Source organism: Ornithodoros turicata, chromosome 7 (assembly GCF_037126465.1).
Source record: "Ornithodoros turicata isolate Travis chromosome 7, ASM3712646v1, whole genome shotgun sequence".
Taxonomy (NCBI): Eukaryota; Metazoa; Arthropoda; class Arachnida; order Ixodida; family Argasidae; genus Ornithodoros; species Ornithodoros turicata.
The window spans coordinates 40,422,173-40,438,793 of NC_088207.1; the positions used below are offsets into that span (position 1 = coordinate 40,422,173).

Sequence of the window (16,621 nt, forward strand, 5' to 3'; positions counted from 1 at the left end):
GAACATCTGTTCCTTTCGGTCACCTGATATCGTAGCCGTTTTCAGAACAAAAATCCGCTCGATAGATCGCCCGCAAAAAATTCGTGAAGGAAAGCTATTTTTTTCTTTATTTTGTTCATTGCGCTTCTTAGAGGACGCGTCTTTTCTTCACCCCCAATATTGAGAGGGAGAAAGGGCACACTATCGCCTCTCGAGTCCTGGAAAATGATTGAAAGGAAACAGAAAATGCAACCCAAGATAAGGCCAGTTCCGATAGAGTCACCCGATACATTTGTTTTCGTTTTGTTTCCGCAAGAGTTAAAGCTCATCTTCGACGCATGAGGCGGCACTGTACTCCTTTCCCCTCTCACGTTGGGGATGAAGGAAATACGCGTCTGCGAAGATGCGCAATGAACAAAATAAAGAAAAAAATGTCGTTCCTTCACTAATTTTTTGCGGGCGATCTATCGAAGGGATTTTTGTTCATAAAACGGCTACGATATCAGGTGACCGAAAGGAACAGATGTTTTCATTGGGACAACTTTGTAGCCTTTATAATTAAAAAGTTAAGTAATGAAATTTACTTACAGCATTGCCTTTGGACTTTGCTAATGCCCTCCTAGGGAGTGCCCTTCAGCATATGCTATATTGCAATTGATTTCATCTTGGAAAAAGTGTTATATATATTGTTAAAAAATATGTTTGCAGTTAGCTGGGACACCCTGTATGTGGCAATGAATACAAGTGGCCAACTATACAGGGTACACCGAAAGTAGGGTTGCGGTGCGCCGAAAGTAACATATGTTCTTGTAAAGGAAGTCGAAGTCCATCATTTACGAGCCTATCATCACTGGGTACACATTGCATATCGTCAATAAGACTGGTTTAAATTCTGCGTAGTATTTGTTGCTGTCTCTTCCCTCCAGTGTGTGTTGTTTTCGAAGTAAGTTTCTTTTTCTTTTCTCTTTTTTTTTCTTCAAATTTCCCATATCGTTTTGCTGTTGCAACAATAGAGACCGTTATGCGCATTTGCGTAACAGGCGCATTCGAATGCTCGATTTTGTCGAATATTGAAGAGCATAATTCTTTGCACTTCGATTTTGGTATTCTGTATTCGGTTTTCTCTTTCTATTCCGTCTTGCGCTGCGAAGCAACTGTGGCTTGGCTAGGCCACTTCACTGGCCACACTGTCCACACTGTCACGTAGGCCACACTGTCACGCACAAAGACGTGCACAGATGGAGAGAGTATAGCAGAAAAGAGTGGGTGCCGACTTCAGGGTGTTATGGTGTGCACACATCGAATGGGGAGGTCTACTGTTAAGCCCAGGGAAAACCTCAGACAGCACAGCCGGAGGTAAGATAGGAACCCCCCCCCCCCGTTCATATTTCAAATCAAATTGATATGTCTTCAAAACTACGGAATGCGTCCGAAGCTGCACGCAAGGCCGAAAACGGCGCAGGAGCGCCCATAAGACAAGGTTAGCTGCACGTTATATTCTGATCCGCATGAATATGTCGCACATGCTGTACACATTTTCATACGCATCCGTGTATCCGAAACGCCTGCCGTATGCGCTTCGCCGTATTCGCTTCGTATCCGATCCTGTCTCATATACGCTATCTTCCCGTGGACGCCGTCATATTGAAAGTGCAGCGTCGTCTAGCCGTGGGAGCAGCGAAAACTGGTTACCGCCCAAGCCAAACAGGAAGAAAGCACATGGGCCGTGTGCTTCCTCTCTGGCATTGCTTTCCTCCCTTTTGGCTTGTGCTGGCTCCAAAAGCGCTGGGTGTGAAGCTGGCAAGAAAACGGTGTACATACGGGGTGTTTGTGACAAAAAAAAAAAAAAATCTAACTGGCGGCGTTACTCGCCAGCCGCACATGTGCGGGCACGTTGTTTTATTTTTATTCTTATTATTTTTATTTTTTTTGCAACAATAAAGTGGGCGGGGCTATAGGAGCACTTTTACTTTTTTTTTCGACTATTTCAGTTGCTATACTGTACATAGTTCTTGTTGGGTCAGCGGTTATCGGTGGAGAACTTCGTATTTCTGTAAAAAGATGTGACGTTGCCTTGGCAATTTTCAAAGTTCGATTGAAAAAAGAAATAATTTCTCTCAACTAAAAATTGTCGAAAGCTTTCCTAAATGGTGGCAAAAGTAAGGTAATTGCCGTTAGTCCCCCAATCCTCCGTCGAGTACGTCGCCAGTTAGAAGTTTTTATCACTTTAGGTGCAACACTGTGTATATGAGAGCCTCTTTCAAGTCTTACGGGCTTTACGCTCTTCTTGCCACCACTGCGGAAAATAACATTGAATTTAATTGAGCTATTCGCTTCGTATTTGCCTTGACTATGCATCTATTCGTTCGGTTACGTATATATTCGCTTCAAATTCGCTTCTGTTCCAAAATGAGTATCCGCACGTACCGACAAACTACAACATGGATTTATGTGCGTGCCTTATTTTGCATTCCTGCGTTTACCGCTAAAATTTTACAGGGGCAACATACATTAGTTCACACACATCCTGTGCGCCCATCATCAGTTCAGACGCTTTAGTTCTTTCTTGTGTTTTCATCCTTCCTTCATCATCTTCACATAATATTCCCGTGTAATGGGGTAGGGTACTGCACCACTGCGCTGAAACACCTCATCACATCGTCATCATTTATTGTTGTAGTTGTTGTCATCACCGGGCTGTTCAGAATGATTTATTAACAAAATTATCTAATTACACAAGTAACTGCCCAGATTACGCTTTGCTTTTCACTAAAGCATGGTTCACACTAGTGCGTTCTGCTGCGTGCGGACGCGTGCGGGCGCTGGTTACCGTGGCAACAGATACGTGCGCGACCTCCCGCAGCAGAACGCAAGGAGTTCGCCCGAGCTCAACTTCTCCGATGCACGCAGGAGCCCGCAAGCGGAGAACGAATCGTGAGGCTGCCTTCCGAGCGTGTGCAGCAGGTTACTCTCTGCGAGACTGTTTACAACATGGCGGCACGGATTGCTTACAACGCACAACATGGCGGAACGGATTGCTTACAACGCACGCATACGCACGCAGGCGCCCGCACGCAGCAGAACGCACTAGTGTGAACCAGGCTTAAAACATCCACCACGCTATGTTGGAGTGCGAGCTTCAGTACGGGCAATAAGACAAAAAAAAAAAAAACATATTGTAGAACACTAAAAATTCTGACTACAGTTTTTTCTTAAGTTGTTGTACGTTACGCACGCATGGAATTTAACGCATACATGTGTACGTGAGGGACCCGCTGTGGTCCAGGGTTTTGATTCAGTGTGTAATAGCTATACAGTTTTTGCAATGGAGCGGGTAGCACCCATGGTGAGTTGCGGAAAGCTCCATGGTTTACTTTATTTTGCTAATCTACTAACTAACTCACTATTATCTCATCCAGTCCAGCTCGCTAGTATAGTGATGCAGAAGGATGCACCAGTATGTGGCGCGGGCAGCGTTAATTTAGAATTCGGTCAGACAGTCGTGCCGCACGCAGGACATTTAGCCCACAATGCAGTTTAGTGGAGAATCGTGTACACGTTTTCACAAACCTGTTCACACTCTTACGTGATGAAGCTGCTTACCTGCGTGCTTTGCCCAGCCAACAGTGGTTCATCGTTATCAGCTTCATTAGCGAGTTTTAGTACATCGAAAGCGATATACGATAAAGGAAGTTATCAAATCCAAGTGTAGCAATGTAATGTCCTAAGAAGCAGGGACCCACGTGTTATCCACACTAGAATAGAAAGGTGACACTGTCGCCGTTCTCCAGCCATGTACCCATCCACCTATCCATCCATCCAGTGCCATGTATGCAAAAGGGAGTCTGGCCATTAGGAGGAGCCTAAAAAGGGGCTCGACCTGTCAATCAAACTTAGGCGCGTGTAATTCGTTACCGTTTTCCATGGGGGCTGCCATGACACCAAATTTTCTCCAAGATGCTGGATGGTGCTTGGAACGACGAAACGAAGATTTCGTGACAAAAAATATTCAGACTACTTTAATTTCATACTGTGAGTATATATCCTCATACGCACGTGCAAAATCAGCTTCAACTTTCGCTCCGCTATCATTATTTACGTGAAAATGGGATATTTCGTCGCAAACGCTAGGCCTAGTTAAGATCGTGGTACCAGGTAAATAGCAAGAAGGACAACCCTTATACGTAGGATTTTGCATTATATAATTGCATTTTATTTATACATGCATCTTTGCTCATTTTTGATTCGATCTACTTACATTACGTGATTTAAAACTTTATAGCGGCAATCGCCTGCTACGAAGAAGCGGTTGTACCGCTCTCCTGGCCAATCACTTCTAACGAATGCAAACAACTTGTCTGTGTCTTCCCTAATTGTTGGTCTGCCTCGGCCAAATCTCGTTGTTTACAATCACTTCTGCCAGCAATCATTTCTGTAATTCTGAGCCTTCCCAACATGTCTCTCTCCGTGCAGATAGCGTTGATAAAAGTGGGCGCAAAATCCATCGTTTTGGTCTGTCATCAGTGATATCCGTTTCAATCCGAATCAATCGAGTTTCTCCAAAATGGTGGCACCCAGTAAATAAGGGTGAGGTATAAGTACTGGATGGATGTAATAATAGACAACTGTATTTCGACCTGTGATTGGCTAGATACCTCAAAAAGTGGGTGGAACCTGAGGTATATAGGCAGGTCCCACTAATGGCCAAGCTCCCTTTGGCATACACAGCACTGCATCCATCCATCCTATAGCGCCGCTGGCGGCAGTGACCCAACTAAAGTGTCGTGACAGTCGTTCTTCCAAACTACAGCCGCGCTACCCTATCAACCAAAAACGAAACATTGCTCACTGTTTTTCACAGCCAGTAGAAGGCTATAGTAGTGGCCATGTCGCTAATGGACGAAAGAGCACTGGCGCCGCTTTGTTTCTCTCCCCACTTCCCTCTCGCTCTCTTTCTCGGTTTAATGCTGTTACTGTCTCCACTGTGCCCACGTTCAGTGACAAAAAATTGAAATAAAAATAAAAACAAGGAAAAACAAGTAGTTGTGATTTATCATTCTCGCTGGTACGTGAAGCTGCAGGCAATGCTTGCGTATCCTTAGTCTCCCCCCCCCCCCCTCCTCATGTCGAGTTTATTAGATCTCACTCGACTAGGACACGGACCTTAAGAATTGTACATCCTTTGTAAGCGCAATATATCTCGCACCAGGAGGAAAGGCAAAGCATTACTCGGATACGGCGGCCGATTACCTAAAGAGCTAATATCATCGTATAGGAGCTAAATGTTGACGGTCGCTTTCCGTTCAAATGGGATAGTATTAGGCAGCAGACGGGCAAATACAACATACTGCTTCACAGAAAAAGAAAAATATCTGTAACAAGGTTGTATCCCTGCAACTAGTGCTGGGATCCGGACCATCCCGAATGCTGAAATGTCGGGATCCTGGTTTTTTATTACGTTGACAGCAGAATCTCGGTGAGACAGGGGAAGTCAAGTCCGCTCAGAAATGTAGCACAATACAAAAAGCAACACTGAAGCTTCCTTAGTTTAATATATACAACTAAGGAATATAACAACACACAACTATATAAACTAAGGAAGCTTCAGTGTTGCTTTTTGTATTGTGCTACATTTTTTATTACGTTCCAAACTCCCGGGGATTTTTGGGAAAAAAATCCCCGGGAGTTTGGGATTCGTGGTAAATACTGCAAATCTATCGTTGGTGGAGTCGCGACATAGAACAGCGTACAATTACGAGTTATAACACACATTTTGATTGTAATTCTTCGTCCGCAGCCGCCTTTCAAGGAGCTTTTACGTTACTGCGTTTACGGCTGTTTTTATAGTGTCCTTCGTTCCACCAGAAGGATGTTCTGTTAGAAATTGATGTTCATAGGCTGGAACACAAAGAAGGACAAACACAGAAAGCCTCATCGTTTCTTCGATGTTCCGTCGCAATGATTCGCTGTCAGCGGACGTAACGCGCAAGCGCAGCCGTAACCGCAGCAGGGTGAATCAGCCTTTACGCATCTTATTTCCTTCCTTAAGTAGTGCCGGTAAGCAGACTTCTATTGTTGACGTCTGTGACACACACGCACCGGAGCTCCCTCCATTGGATTTATCATTTGAGGGGGTATCAGCGGCGTCGCACAGCCCTCATATTGGTGCGCACCTGAACAACAGCGCAAAGAAGGAAGGAAATGCAAGATAGTGTTTCGAATGATTGAATCCGAGCAACACTTCCACCACCACCTCTACGGCCGCCATTTTACCCTCAGTACTAATCACACAGCCTTACAGTGGCTCCTTAGCTTCCGCAACCCTGAAGGGGAAGTCGCCCGTTGGTTACACACCTTGCAAGAATACGATTTTACAGTGCTACATCGCCGTGGTCGAGATCACACCAACGCCGACGCTTTGTCAACTGGTGATGGTGATATGGCTCGCCGTTTTTGTCCTCACACAGGTGGGCAACGTCACGTGCGTCCTGGGCCGACTTCGATGGGAACTGTGGCGACATATGTCCGAAAGCATCAGAGGAAAACCCAGGAGAAACCCCAGACAGCACAGCCGGCATCGGGATTCGAACGCGGATACCTCTATTCCGTACGTCACATGGCCAGCAAGCTAACCACCGAGCCACGGGAGCTGGTGACGCTTTGTCAAGGATCCGCCGCGCCGACACGAAGTGTCACCACTGTGAAAGGCGGACAGCAGCGGATGGTCCAGCGACGATATCCACATTGGAACACACAGTCGACTCTCTTAGAAATCATGAGCGCGCGCGAGAGGAGCAAACCGAAGACCCAAATATCGGAGCCTTCGTCACCTGGAAGCGTATCAACGCACGGCCGTCACAGGCAGAAATTTCGCGAGAACCAGAACAGCTCAAGAGTTGTGGACACTCTGGGATTCGCTGCAGTTACACGAATACCTCCTGTATCGCGTGTGGGAGTCGGCAGATCGGCGAACCACCCGGAAGCAGCACTTTGGGTATGTTGTATGGGTATGTTGCACAGTATAGCCCGGGTGGTGGACACTATGGCGTCAACAAGACTCGCAAAAATCCGTGAACGGTACTACGTACTGGGTCCAGTATAAGCGGGACGTGGAAGAATGGTGTCGCTCCTGCGACCACACACCCGAGCCAGAGCTCCGCTGCAGGAATGCGATCCAGGGACACCGTTCGAACGGGTTACCGTGGATACACTGGTGCCCTTGCCAACTACAGCGTATGGCAACAGATACCCGCTTGTCGTCATGGGCTACTTCACTCAGTGGCCACGGTAGCCAAGACACTGGTGACAGAATTCAAGACACGTGCGGGGTTCAAGACTTGGCGCGGGGTGACGTAATATGAGGAACCGCTACAAAGCCTAGCCTTATCATGATGATGACGAAGGTAACGAAGCGTCCCTTTTGTCTGTTCCTTATCTTCTGTCAGTCCCGCATGTACACCAGGCAAACGAACGTATAATTGACGGCCGGTTATCTGAGAGAAAGAGCGTACCGGTACTTTGGTGCCCGCAAGGAATGTGTAAACCGACAGGAATTAATTACTCTAAAAATCGCAAAGTTTCGACGCTGGTTTTCCCCTGGAATTGTCCGCTGAAGTTCCCGACTGGTAACAGAAAGTTGCCGAATGCGTCCGAAGTAAAATTTAAAAGTTGGATCGTGATACCAGGATCTATACGAGGATATCTATCGTGATACCAGGGAGAGTTTTATTTGGTCACTAAGCGCATGGCAAATAAGTCGCTTACTGCTCAGTTATTGGGCGATGCTTCAGGTATGGTGACTCAAAAAAGAAAAAAAAAAAGCTTTTCAGTAGCACAACCTGTTTACGAATTATCTAACCAGGGCAAATCCGTGAAACTGACTGGGAGATGCAGGGTTCGAATCCCACCACTGGCTGGTTTTTCGTGGGTTTTCCGAAGACCTTTCCAGACGAACGTCGACACAGTTCCTCCTCAAATTGGCCCAGGACGCATACTAACCCCTCTGTCCCCCCCCCCCACTCACTCCTTCCTGCTGTCCTCTCTCCATCTGTCCACATCAGTACGCCGCTCATTGCCACAGTTGCTTCGCGGCGCTAGCACGGAATCAAAAATATATACAATTACGAAACTTTTATTCAAACCTGTTCTATTCGAAAATATGTTCCACTACGAAAATAACTTATACTACGAGTTCCTCGGAGATCCATTCAAACGTCTCGCTGGGCAGACAGGAATAATCCGTGATATCAGTCCACGTGCCTCGAATTGTCAACTAGGTCTACCTGCATGTACCATACCTCCTCCTGGGGCAAACCTCGATACCTGACTAGCGCACTGGCGAACAGCGCGAGGATGATTTTGTGCCACGCAAATGGAGATGCTCTTCCACTTCTCATGCATTATGTATGGAGTCGCCCGCTTCCTTTATACTGTTATCGGTGGAGATAGAAGATGTCGCCGCTGCACGCATGGGGAAAGGTCGCGCTGCTTCTTCTGTTTGCGAGAGATCTGTTCTTGCGTATATGCACTGGTTAGTGAAATGTATGCGTCTCGGCGGAACTTTAACGCAGCGTAAGTCTGAGGACGGTGGTAACTTGAAAAGCGCCACGGACACCTTCCCTCATCCCCTCCCAAGTTTCCACATGTGCCGGCAGGACGTTCGTTTAGATGTGCGTGCGTATTTTTGCTTTGTGTGTGTATCTGAAAAGCAAAGCTCTGTGACGTGTTTCCTTGCTTGATGCGTACAAAACATTGCTGTCTTTGACAGGATATGCACGTCCTTGACCTGCGGGAATTCCAGAGGATTCCCTGCAACCTTACGTCTTTCCATGTGCTGCAGACGAGTGCCCTGCCCTGGTTTTCGAGGGATGACCACGTGGGGGAAGATTTGGCATCATTAGCGAAACAATATGGCTTAGCCAGACACACCAAGAAGTACGTCAAGGTGGGAGAACCGAAGCTGTCAGTCCGTGCCAGTCTATATGGGATAACGTAAACTGTCAATTCAAGCCAATCTGAACTATCCAGTCCTAGCACAGCCCTAATGCGACACCTTATAATGTAGTCTGGTATTGTCTTAATTTGATTCGATTATTGGTTAATCTTAATTGATTTCCTTATACTATAGGCTATCCAAAAGGAGACGCGGCAAACGAAAGACAGCATTGTTGGCCATCTTCTTAAATCATCCTCGACTCTGCACCTCGGCTCTCGACTCCAGGAAGTGGAGGAAAGACACTCCACTTGAAGATATATTGGTCTCCAAGGAAACACCATAGCAACCACGTAGTGTACCTGAAAGGAGCGCGAATGATTCCCGTCGCCCAAGGGGGGCATTTCCAGTCATGTTCTTTTAACGCGCAAAACCGGTCTCGAAGAGCAGTTGGAGTGGCCGATGGAGTCGAGGATCGTTTAAGAATAGGGCCCTTTTGGGTTGACAAGGCATTTTCTCAGGGAATTGGTATGTGTCCTCAGTTAGATGCTGCCCTGGTGCACGACGCCGTCTTTGCGTTCAGTCATGGTTTGCAGGCCCTGAGTCGCTACCACAGTCTGGCACCACCACACAGAGCCTCTTGTGACAGCGATGAAGTCTGGACCAAAGGGTTGTCTCTCGTCACACAGATCAAAGCGGTATGTTAAACACAATAGACGACAATGCGATTTCCGTGCACCAAAGCATATTTCCCTTGAGACAAGAAAAGGTGGAAGTGACAGGGTTTGAGATGTATTTCAGGAACGTTTCTAATAGCAGGGTGCTACCTACAAGAACATTATTAAAGTGGGAGAACGCTAAAAGAAACAGGTTGATTGGGACGAAAGTGTGATGTGAGAACACTCAGGGCCGAGGCTATCGAACAGATAAATTTTCAAATATTGCAGCTCTACCTTTAAGATACAGGATACCGTTGTGATCTTATTTGCTGTCCTATAGTTTGATCAAATGCCACATAGAAAACAAGACTCTCACGCTTTTGGAAGTCTGTTGTTTTTAATACCAATAACCTTGTTCGCAAAAGCCGTCATCGCCTCACAGTATTTTACTACTTGTGAATGATTACATTGCAAAAGGTACCACTATTGTTTCTCAAGTTTCGTTCAGAGTCATGTTTGCCGCTTGATACGCTATTGTCTTTTTCTTTGTCTTTTCTTTTGTATATGAGTTCTGAATCTAATATGGCACCTATGTTATCATATGATTAATATGTTGCTCGTGGCTGGTGGCTCGTTTGTCTATAATTAGGATGTCTGTCTAGCTCATTTTATTGTCAGCTGCACCTGACCTTGATACTTATCAGGGTCGTGTCCTTGTCAAGCGTTCACATGAACTGCTGTTTTGGCCGTGTCCAGTGTCATATTTTGTACTAGCACAAATAACACGTGAAATAGAGAAACCACAATTACCAATGTTACAAAACAAACAACAACGCAAGAATTACAAACAATTATAACTTTACCGGAATCCGGTTATAGTTGTGATCGAGTGATGTATGTACACGTGTTCACATGCATGTTGTCATCTATCCTCCCTTGCTTTGAACAACTGGATCCAGACTCTGGCGTACCTGTGCTTGAGTGGTGAAGGAGAAGGCCGGTATAATACCGCAAACAATGCAGTCAGGTTGTTAGAACACCAGGTAACATGTATATATATTGTCAGCCGTGCCTCGTACAGTGCAAGCGAGCCGCGCCAGCGCAGGTAAGGTTTCGGGGATCCGTTCCAATATATTCGTGATCTTTATTGCTAGGGTTCTTTCTCTGGGTTGTCTGGAACAGTGCAGTTCGATTCCTTTGGCAGAAGATCCAACGTTTCCCTGGATATCGTGGAGCTCAAACCGGACGGCCTAAAGACGGTAAGTTTCGTGCTCGATGTACACACTCCTTCTGTGCGACATAATGCCCTTTAAAAGAATAAACAGGGCTGTGCTTGTATGTACGTTCTGTGGTCAGATCATGCCCGTGGTAAAGACAGCGTACTGCTTGGACACACTTGTCTGATATCTCCAGCCCCCGTAAAAGCGGGTTACCGAACCAAGTTGCTGTGCTACCGTTGCCTTTGCGTCACTTCCGTTCCCCTGGTGGCGGCGGGGCTGCGCAGCGCCAGCAGACGGGGGAGATAGCGATCTGATAACCGCACGTCGTCTGTTAGCGCTGCTCCGTCGATGCATTTGGAGCTAGCCGACGACGCGCGGTTATCGGATCCAGTTCATTAGATCCAGTACCTAAACCCTTTTAAGACAGGGTGGGCGCTTATATCAAGGGCCACAAGGGTAACTTTGCTGCCGCCATAAAGTCAACTACACTACACCATAACTACACTACTGCAGGCAGGTTGTCCTTCGCTGCCTGTGTTCTCCGCTCCCATTCTCGTAGGTGGCGCTTGGTGCTTGCGCTGGGTGGGAGAGAGAGATCGCCATCTCTCCTGTCTGGTGGCGCTGCGCAGCCCCGCCGCCACCAGGGGAACGGAAGTGACGTGAAGGCGATGGTAGCACAGCAACTTGGTTCGGTAATCCGCTTTTACGGGGGCTGGAGATATCAGACAAGTGTGTCGCAAGCAGTACATGGATGAGGTCAGCTACCCAATTCCTCAAGAAACACAGGTCATGTTTCAATTGTTCCTGTTCTGGACGTCTGTAGGTTTGTGCTGTGTTCGTCAGTTGTGTGCCTCAGCTTCAAAACAGTGACTTTCCATCACGTCTGCCTCAGGTCCCCCCCCCCCCCCCTTCGTCATGTCTCCCTCATCTGGTCATGTCATCTCCCTCACCAGGTCCTCTTCAACTCCGCGTACGCAATGGAGGAGGGCAAAGGGAGCCGGTCCTTCATATATGGAGAAAGGGGGCCGTGTTTTTGAATGCGCGGCCAATAAAACGGTCGTCAGCGGTGTTATTTCCGGGAAGATTTTTCCCTAAAAATCGCGCATACTCATATGCCTTTTTTTTTATGTTCGCAGAAACTTTTTTGTAAGGAAACTTCAGAAGCGCAGAAACTTCTTCTACGTGCTCCCCTAAGTTTTCTCATGGGCTGCGTTAACCGGTGATTTGGCCTTTGGCCGATAGTTTTTTTTTTCTTTTTGTGTGTGTGTTTGTGGATGGGGGGAGATTTGTTTATGGAAGTAGCCGAATTTGTCGTGTGACGAATTTAATCTCCCCCTATTATTATTGTTTTTTTTTTTTTCATCAGCGTCAGTTTTCTCATGACACGCGAGAGACGAACTGAAGGCGCAGCGACGCTGCTATCAGTGGCCATACCATTGGTTCACTGTTCTGAGATGATACTTGTTTACGAAACAATTGCACTTTTACTAGGTCGGAAGATGGGACTTGACAAAGGGCATCAACTATACCAGAACCTATTCCATGCTGTATGACGAAGTAAGATCGTCACTCAGGAACAAGACATTCCGTGTGACATCTCTCGTAGTGAGTACACAGCCTCTTTGAACGATCGTGGCATGTGGTCCAACTACGGGAACTGTTAAAGGGGGACTGAAGTGCGAAAACTTGCTCCCCGCGGGATTTATCCTTCACGTCGTTCGTGATTGATAATATTTATTTTCCAGTGGCCGCAAACAGCTAGCCGCTAAAGTTTGTGCCTAAAGATTATAGTTGAATGTCAATGCCAGATTTGGAGTAGTCAGCCGGCTCCACGGGGAAGCGCCCCGCCTAGGCCATGAGCGCACGATCTGTATCTGCGATTGTATAATGTTCGCGCACTCGTTAGAGCGTGCGGGAGTAGTGGGGGTACAGCTCTGGTAACTCCCACTTGCGTGGGTGTACGACCTGGCATAGCTCTGTCCGAATAAGAAGGTGGGTACAACACCTGCAGTGGGAGCTCCCGTCGTGTTAGTAAAGCCGACAGGAACAGGAAGCACAAACCACGTGACGCGGAAGTTGCTCTGCCGATTTTGGCGGAGCAGTCGGCTGTGTTCCGTGGAGCGACCTTGCCCCCCCCCCCCACCACCACCACCACCACCACCACCACCGCCACCGCTCCCGGTCTGCAAATACGACAAAATAGCACGACGTCAGAAAATCCCAGAGAGCTTTTGCGTCGCTTTGAACAGTGGGAACTTGCGTATCAGAAAGGAGGAGAAGGTTTCCATACTGTCCGCGAGGTGTCAAGGTCAAGGAAAACGAAACGTGAAGGGCTGTTCTGCCTTCCTTCGTGACAATATAATCTCCCAGGATAAAACGCGTGCGCCAGGAACACTGGGGTTTCCCGAGATCGTCTATCGCTCCAGACTTACTCCGGAAGTACTCCCAATCCGCCATTGAAATTCAGCAAATAATGAGCAACAGAAATATCAGCTTCCCAAGATGGCCGACAATGCCGTGCGGGGACTCCTCGACATCCTCGACGAGGACATCGACATCCTCGACATCCTCGAGGGGACATCCTCGACGGATGTGTCCGATCAGCGTCGGAGATCGTTTGAGGCGACCAATCGGAGCGTCCTCTCCGCATTGTCGCGCTTATTAAGACGAAGAAGAAGGAAAGCGTGCAAATTGCTGTTTCTCTCGCTCATGCATCACGAAGGACGCGACAGATGAACCCTGTACGTTAATTATTTCATCTTTCAGTTCGCAAAGCGAAATTTTTGCACTTTACTGCTCCTTGGTGTCCGCGAGCGATACGCAATTATAAAGTTAATGTGACATCCACTTGAAGTTGCCTTCCGAAAAGAAAACACCAGAAATGTTTCATAAAATTCGTTCGTGCTTTCCTTTTTTTCTTTGTTTGCAAAACATCAAAAACATCGAATTCGAAACCAACTGCCAGCTTCCGGTTGAGGCGGCTCTTCCTGGCTTCGCCTCTGACGTAATTGGCATTGCAGGTGAGATTCCCAATCGCTTAACTGACGGCGTCTCCAGGCTGGCTGGTTGCGGTACGATGCCACCGAAAGCATGAACGGAGATGTTTCTAGCGACTGTTCGGCAGCAGATTGCGAGTCGGAAGGCCGCAAGTCCAAAAGCCTGCCTTCATAACAGACTCCAGTGACGTTGGTCCGCACAGTGTTGCCTGAATTCAGCCAGGAGCACGCAGCCGGCTGCAGAATCCGGTTAAAGTAATTGTCTAATGTTTCCGACTGTTTCAAAACGGAATATTCAGATTACATGCTTTACAGGGAACCACTATTCCGATCCCACGCCCAGCTGAACTGCGTTTTTTTTTTTTTTTTGTCCGGACGCTTCCTTTAACATTGTGCACACTGCTACAGATTGCATATTTAAATTCCGGCACCCATGCCCCAGCGCTTCCATGTATTCACTCTCTTACATTCATTAAGTAAACATTTATTCCCATTTAACGTGTCTAACGAGCTTACGTTAGACATTTTGCCGGACTGTAAAGTACCTTCTGTTCTCCGTAGAACGCACCCTACATGATGCTGAAAAACTCCACCGAGAACCTTGAGCACAACGACCGTTTCGAGGGATTCTGCGTGGACCTACTTCACGAAATCGCTCGCCTTCTGCATTTCGACTTCAAGATCAGTCTTGTGCGAGACAGTGCTTATGGCAGCAGAAGCAGACATGGCGAATGGAACGGCATGATCCGAGAAGTTCTCGACAGGGTGGGTATAGCCTTTCACACGGGTCGCTTCCTAAACTTGTGAGATGATGCCATATTCTCAAACGGTCCTCGCCTCGCCGCCTCTCTGTAAGAGTATTTGATATACAATATTTTGAGGAATGTACTCAAGATACGAACAAGTCTGCTCATCGGCCCGTATTATTCCTAGCAACTGTCGCGTTTGTCGGCTGCAGTGTCCCAGTGAACTTTGTGTGCGTGTAGCAGCATACTCTCACATAGTGCCCGTGAGGGTTATCTATGTCAGCATACCTCTATTTATTCTTTCTCCTTCCTTCCCGCAATCCCCAGGAGGCGGACATGGCTATCGGTGACCTGTCTATCACGTACGCTCGTGAAAGCGCCGTGGACTTCACGACTCCTTTCCTCCATACGGGCATTGGCATACTGTACCGGCGACCAGAGCAAGAACGTCGCATGTTCTCCTTCCTTCTGCCGATGACGGCAGAAGTTTGGCTGGGTCTAGTGGCCGCATACCTGGGTACGAGTGCAGTTCTTCACCTCGTCGCTAGGTTATGTCCCGGCGAGTGGATCAGGCAGCGAAGGCTGTGCAAGTGTGCAAGTGGCGGCGACAGCGATGACCGAGCGCGGAACCCCTTCAGCGTTTACAATAGTTTCTGGTACACCATCTCAGCTCTAATGTTCCAGGATTGCGGGATTAATCCCAGGTAAGACATTAAACCGTACTCCACACAACCGTTCTAATTTTCAATTAAAGCTACCATAATGCAGTGGACATGCAATCCCAGGAAATGTATCTATTCAGTAGCCTGAGCCTACGATGCTCTTACGTCACAATTTTCGTCTTGTGGCACCCATTGTTTTAATTTTTAATTTTGAAGATTAGATATCAGAGCTATGATGAACACCGCGCCTAAGTTGCCAGTAACGTCACAACGGTCGTCATGTACGGCGGCAACATTAGATGCGCATAACACTGAGCGAAAAATTCGGGCTCTTAGTTACTCTTCCAACCGAAATAAAAGATTGAATTGAATCGAACACACACAAAAAAAAAAGAACAAGAAAGTCTGCTTCGTATTGCCTACGTCGCCATCAGGAACAGTAAGTTATTCTCGGGGACAACTGTTCATTGTTCCGTTGTTCGTAAACTTCTGTAGTCCAACGTACGGCGCGGCAGAAGACTAAAGGAACTAGTCTAGGAACTAGGAAAGTCCCGCTTATATGTCGCAATGCGTAGGAGTAGGAGAAAAAAAAAACGGCGCTCATGTCATTGAGGACAACAGGGATTCCTATGACATAGTGATACACGGCACACCTCTCTGTATAAGTTTGTGTCGACGCTAAACAGAGGATGCATCGATGCAGTACAACGATGAGCGAGTGCAAGATTATTTGTGACTTCTTGAAACGTTGCCTGAGTGCAGACAGAAATGATGCCCTCATGACGACGTTGACTTGAGGCGCAGCGCTCACGTTATCTTAGTTTCCTTTCATGTGATTTTACGTGCAGGGCATCGTCGACAAGACTTGTGGTCGTGGTCTGGTGGTTTTTCTCCTTCATTTTAGTATCGTTCTACACGGCTAATATGGCTGCATTCCTGGTCAACGAGAAGTTGAAGCTCCCCATTGAAAACGTTCACGACTTAGCGAGGCAGTCGGAGATCCTCTACTGCTGCCTCGCGTCTGGTTCCACGGAAGCATTTTTCAGGGTACGCTATACAAACCGCAACTGGACGATGCTGGTTCTCTTCTTATTGAAGCGATCACCGTACAGAACTCCCTGGCTGACCACCTTCGTGTCTTACATGCAGGAGTCCAGACTAGAGCCATACCAGAAGATGTGGGCGACAATGGCGTCTTCCCAGGAGGATCTGCTTGTACGCACAAACGCTGAAGGCGTGGAACGTGTGTTAAGTGGTGGATACGCATTTTTCATGGAATCCATGACCATCGAATACCTAGTCGAAAGAGACTGCCGCCTTACACAAATCGGAGGGCTACTCGACTCGAAGGGCTATGGTATTGCCATGCCCACCGGTAAGAGACACAAGACATTCGCCGAAACACATCTGTCTTGCACAAGGTCTTT

At 47.3% G+C, this 16,621-nt stretch overlaps 1 protein-coding gene across 2 annotated transcripts in view; it reads left to right on the forward strand.

Annotated features, from left to right (window-relative positions):
* The window catches only part of LOC135401104 (glutamate receptor ionotropic, kainate 2-like), a 174,022-nt gene that overhangs the window by 144,139 nt on the left and 13,262 nt on the right, over positions 1 to 16,621 (forward strand). For both annotated transcript variants that reach the window (XM_064633282.1, XM_064633283.1), the window contains exons 6-13: positions 8,747 to 8,923; positions 9,454 to 9,609; positions 10,725 to 10,829; positions 12,282 to 12,395; positions 14,348 to 14,551; positions 14,860 to 15,236; positions 16,043 to 16,241; positions 16,344 to 16,569. In XM_064633282.1, the coding sequence (XP_064489352.1) occupies positions 8,747 to 8,923; positions 9,454 to 9,609; positions 10,725 to 10,829; positions 12,282 to 12,395; positions 14,348 to 14,551; positions 14,860 to 15,236; positions 16,043 to 16,241; positions 16,344 to 16,569 (1,558 nt within the window). The remainder of the gene's footprint in view (positions 1 to 8,746; positions 8,924 to 9,453; positions 9,610 to 10,724; positions 10,830 to 12,281; positions 12,396 to 14,347; positions 14,552 to 14,859; positions 15,237 to 16,042; positions 16,242 to 16,343; positions 16,570 to 16,621) is intronic.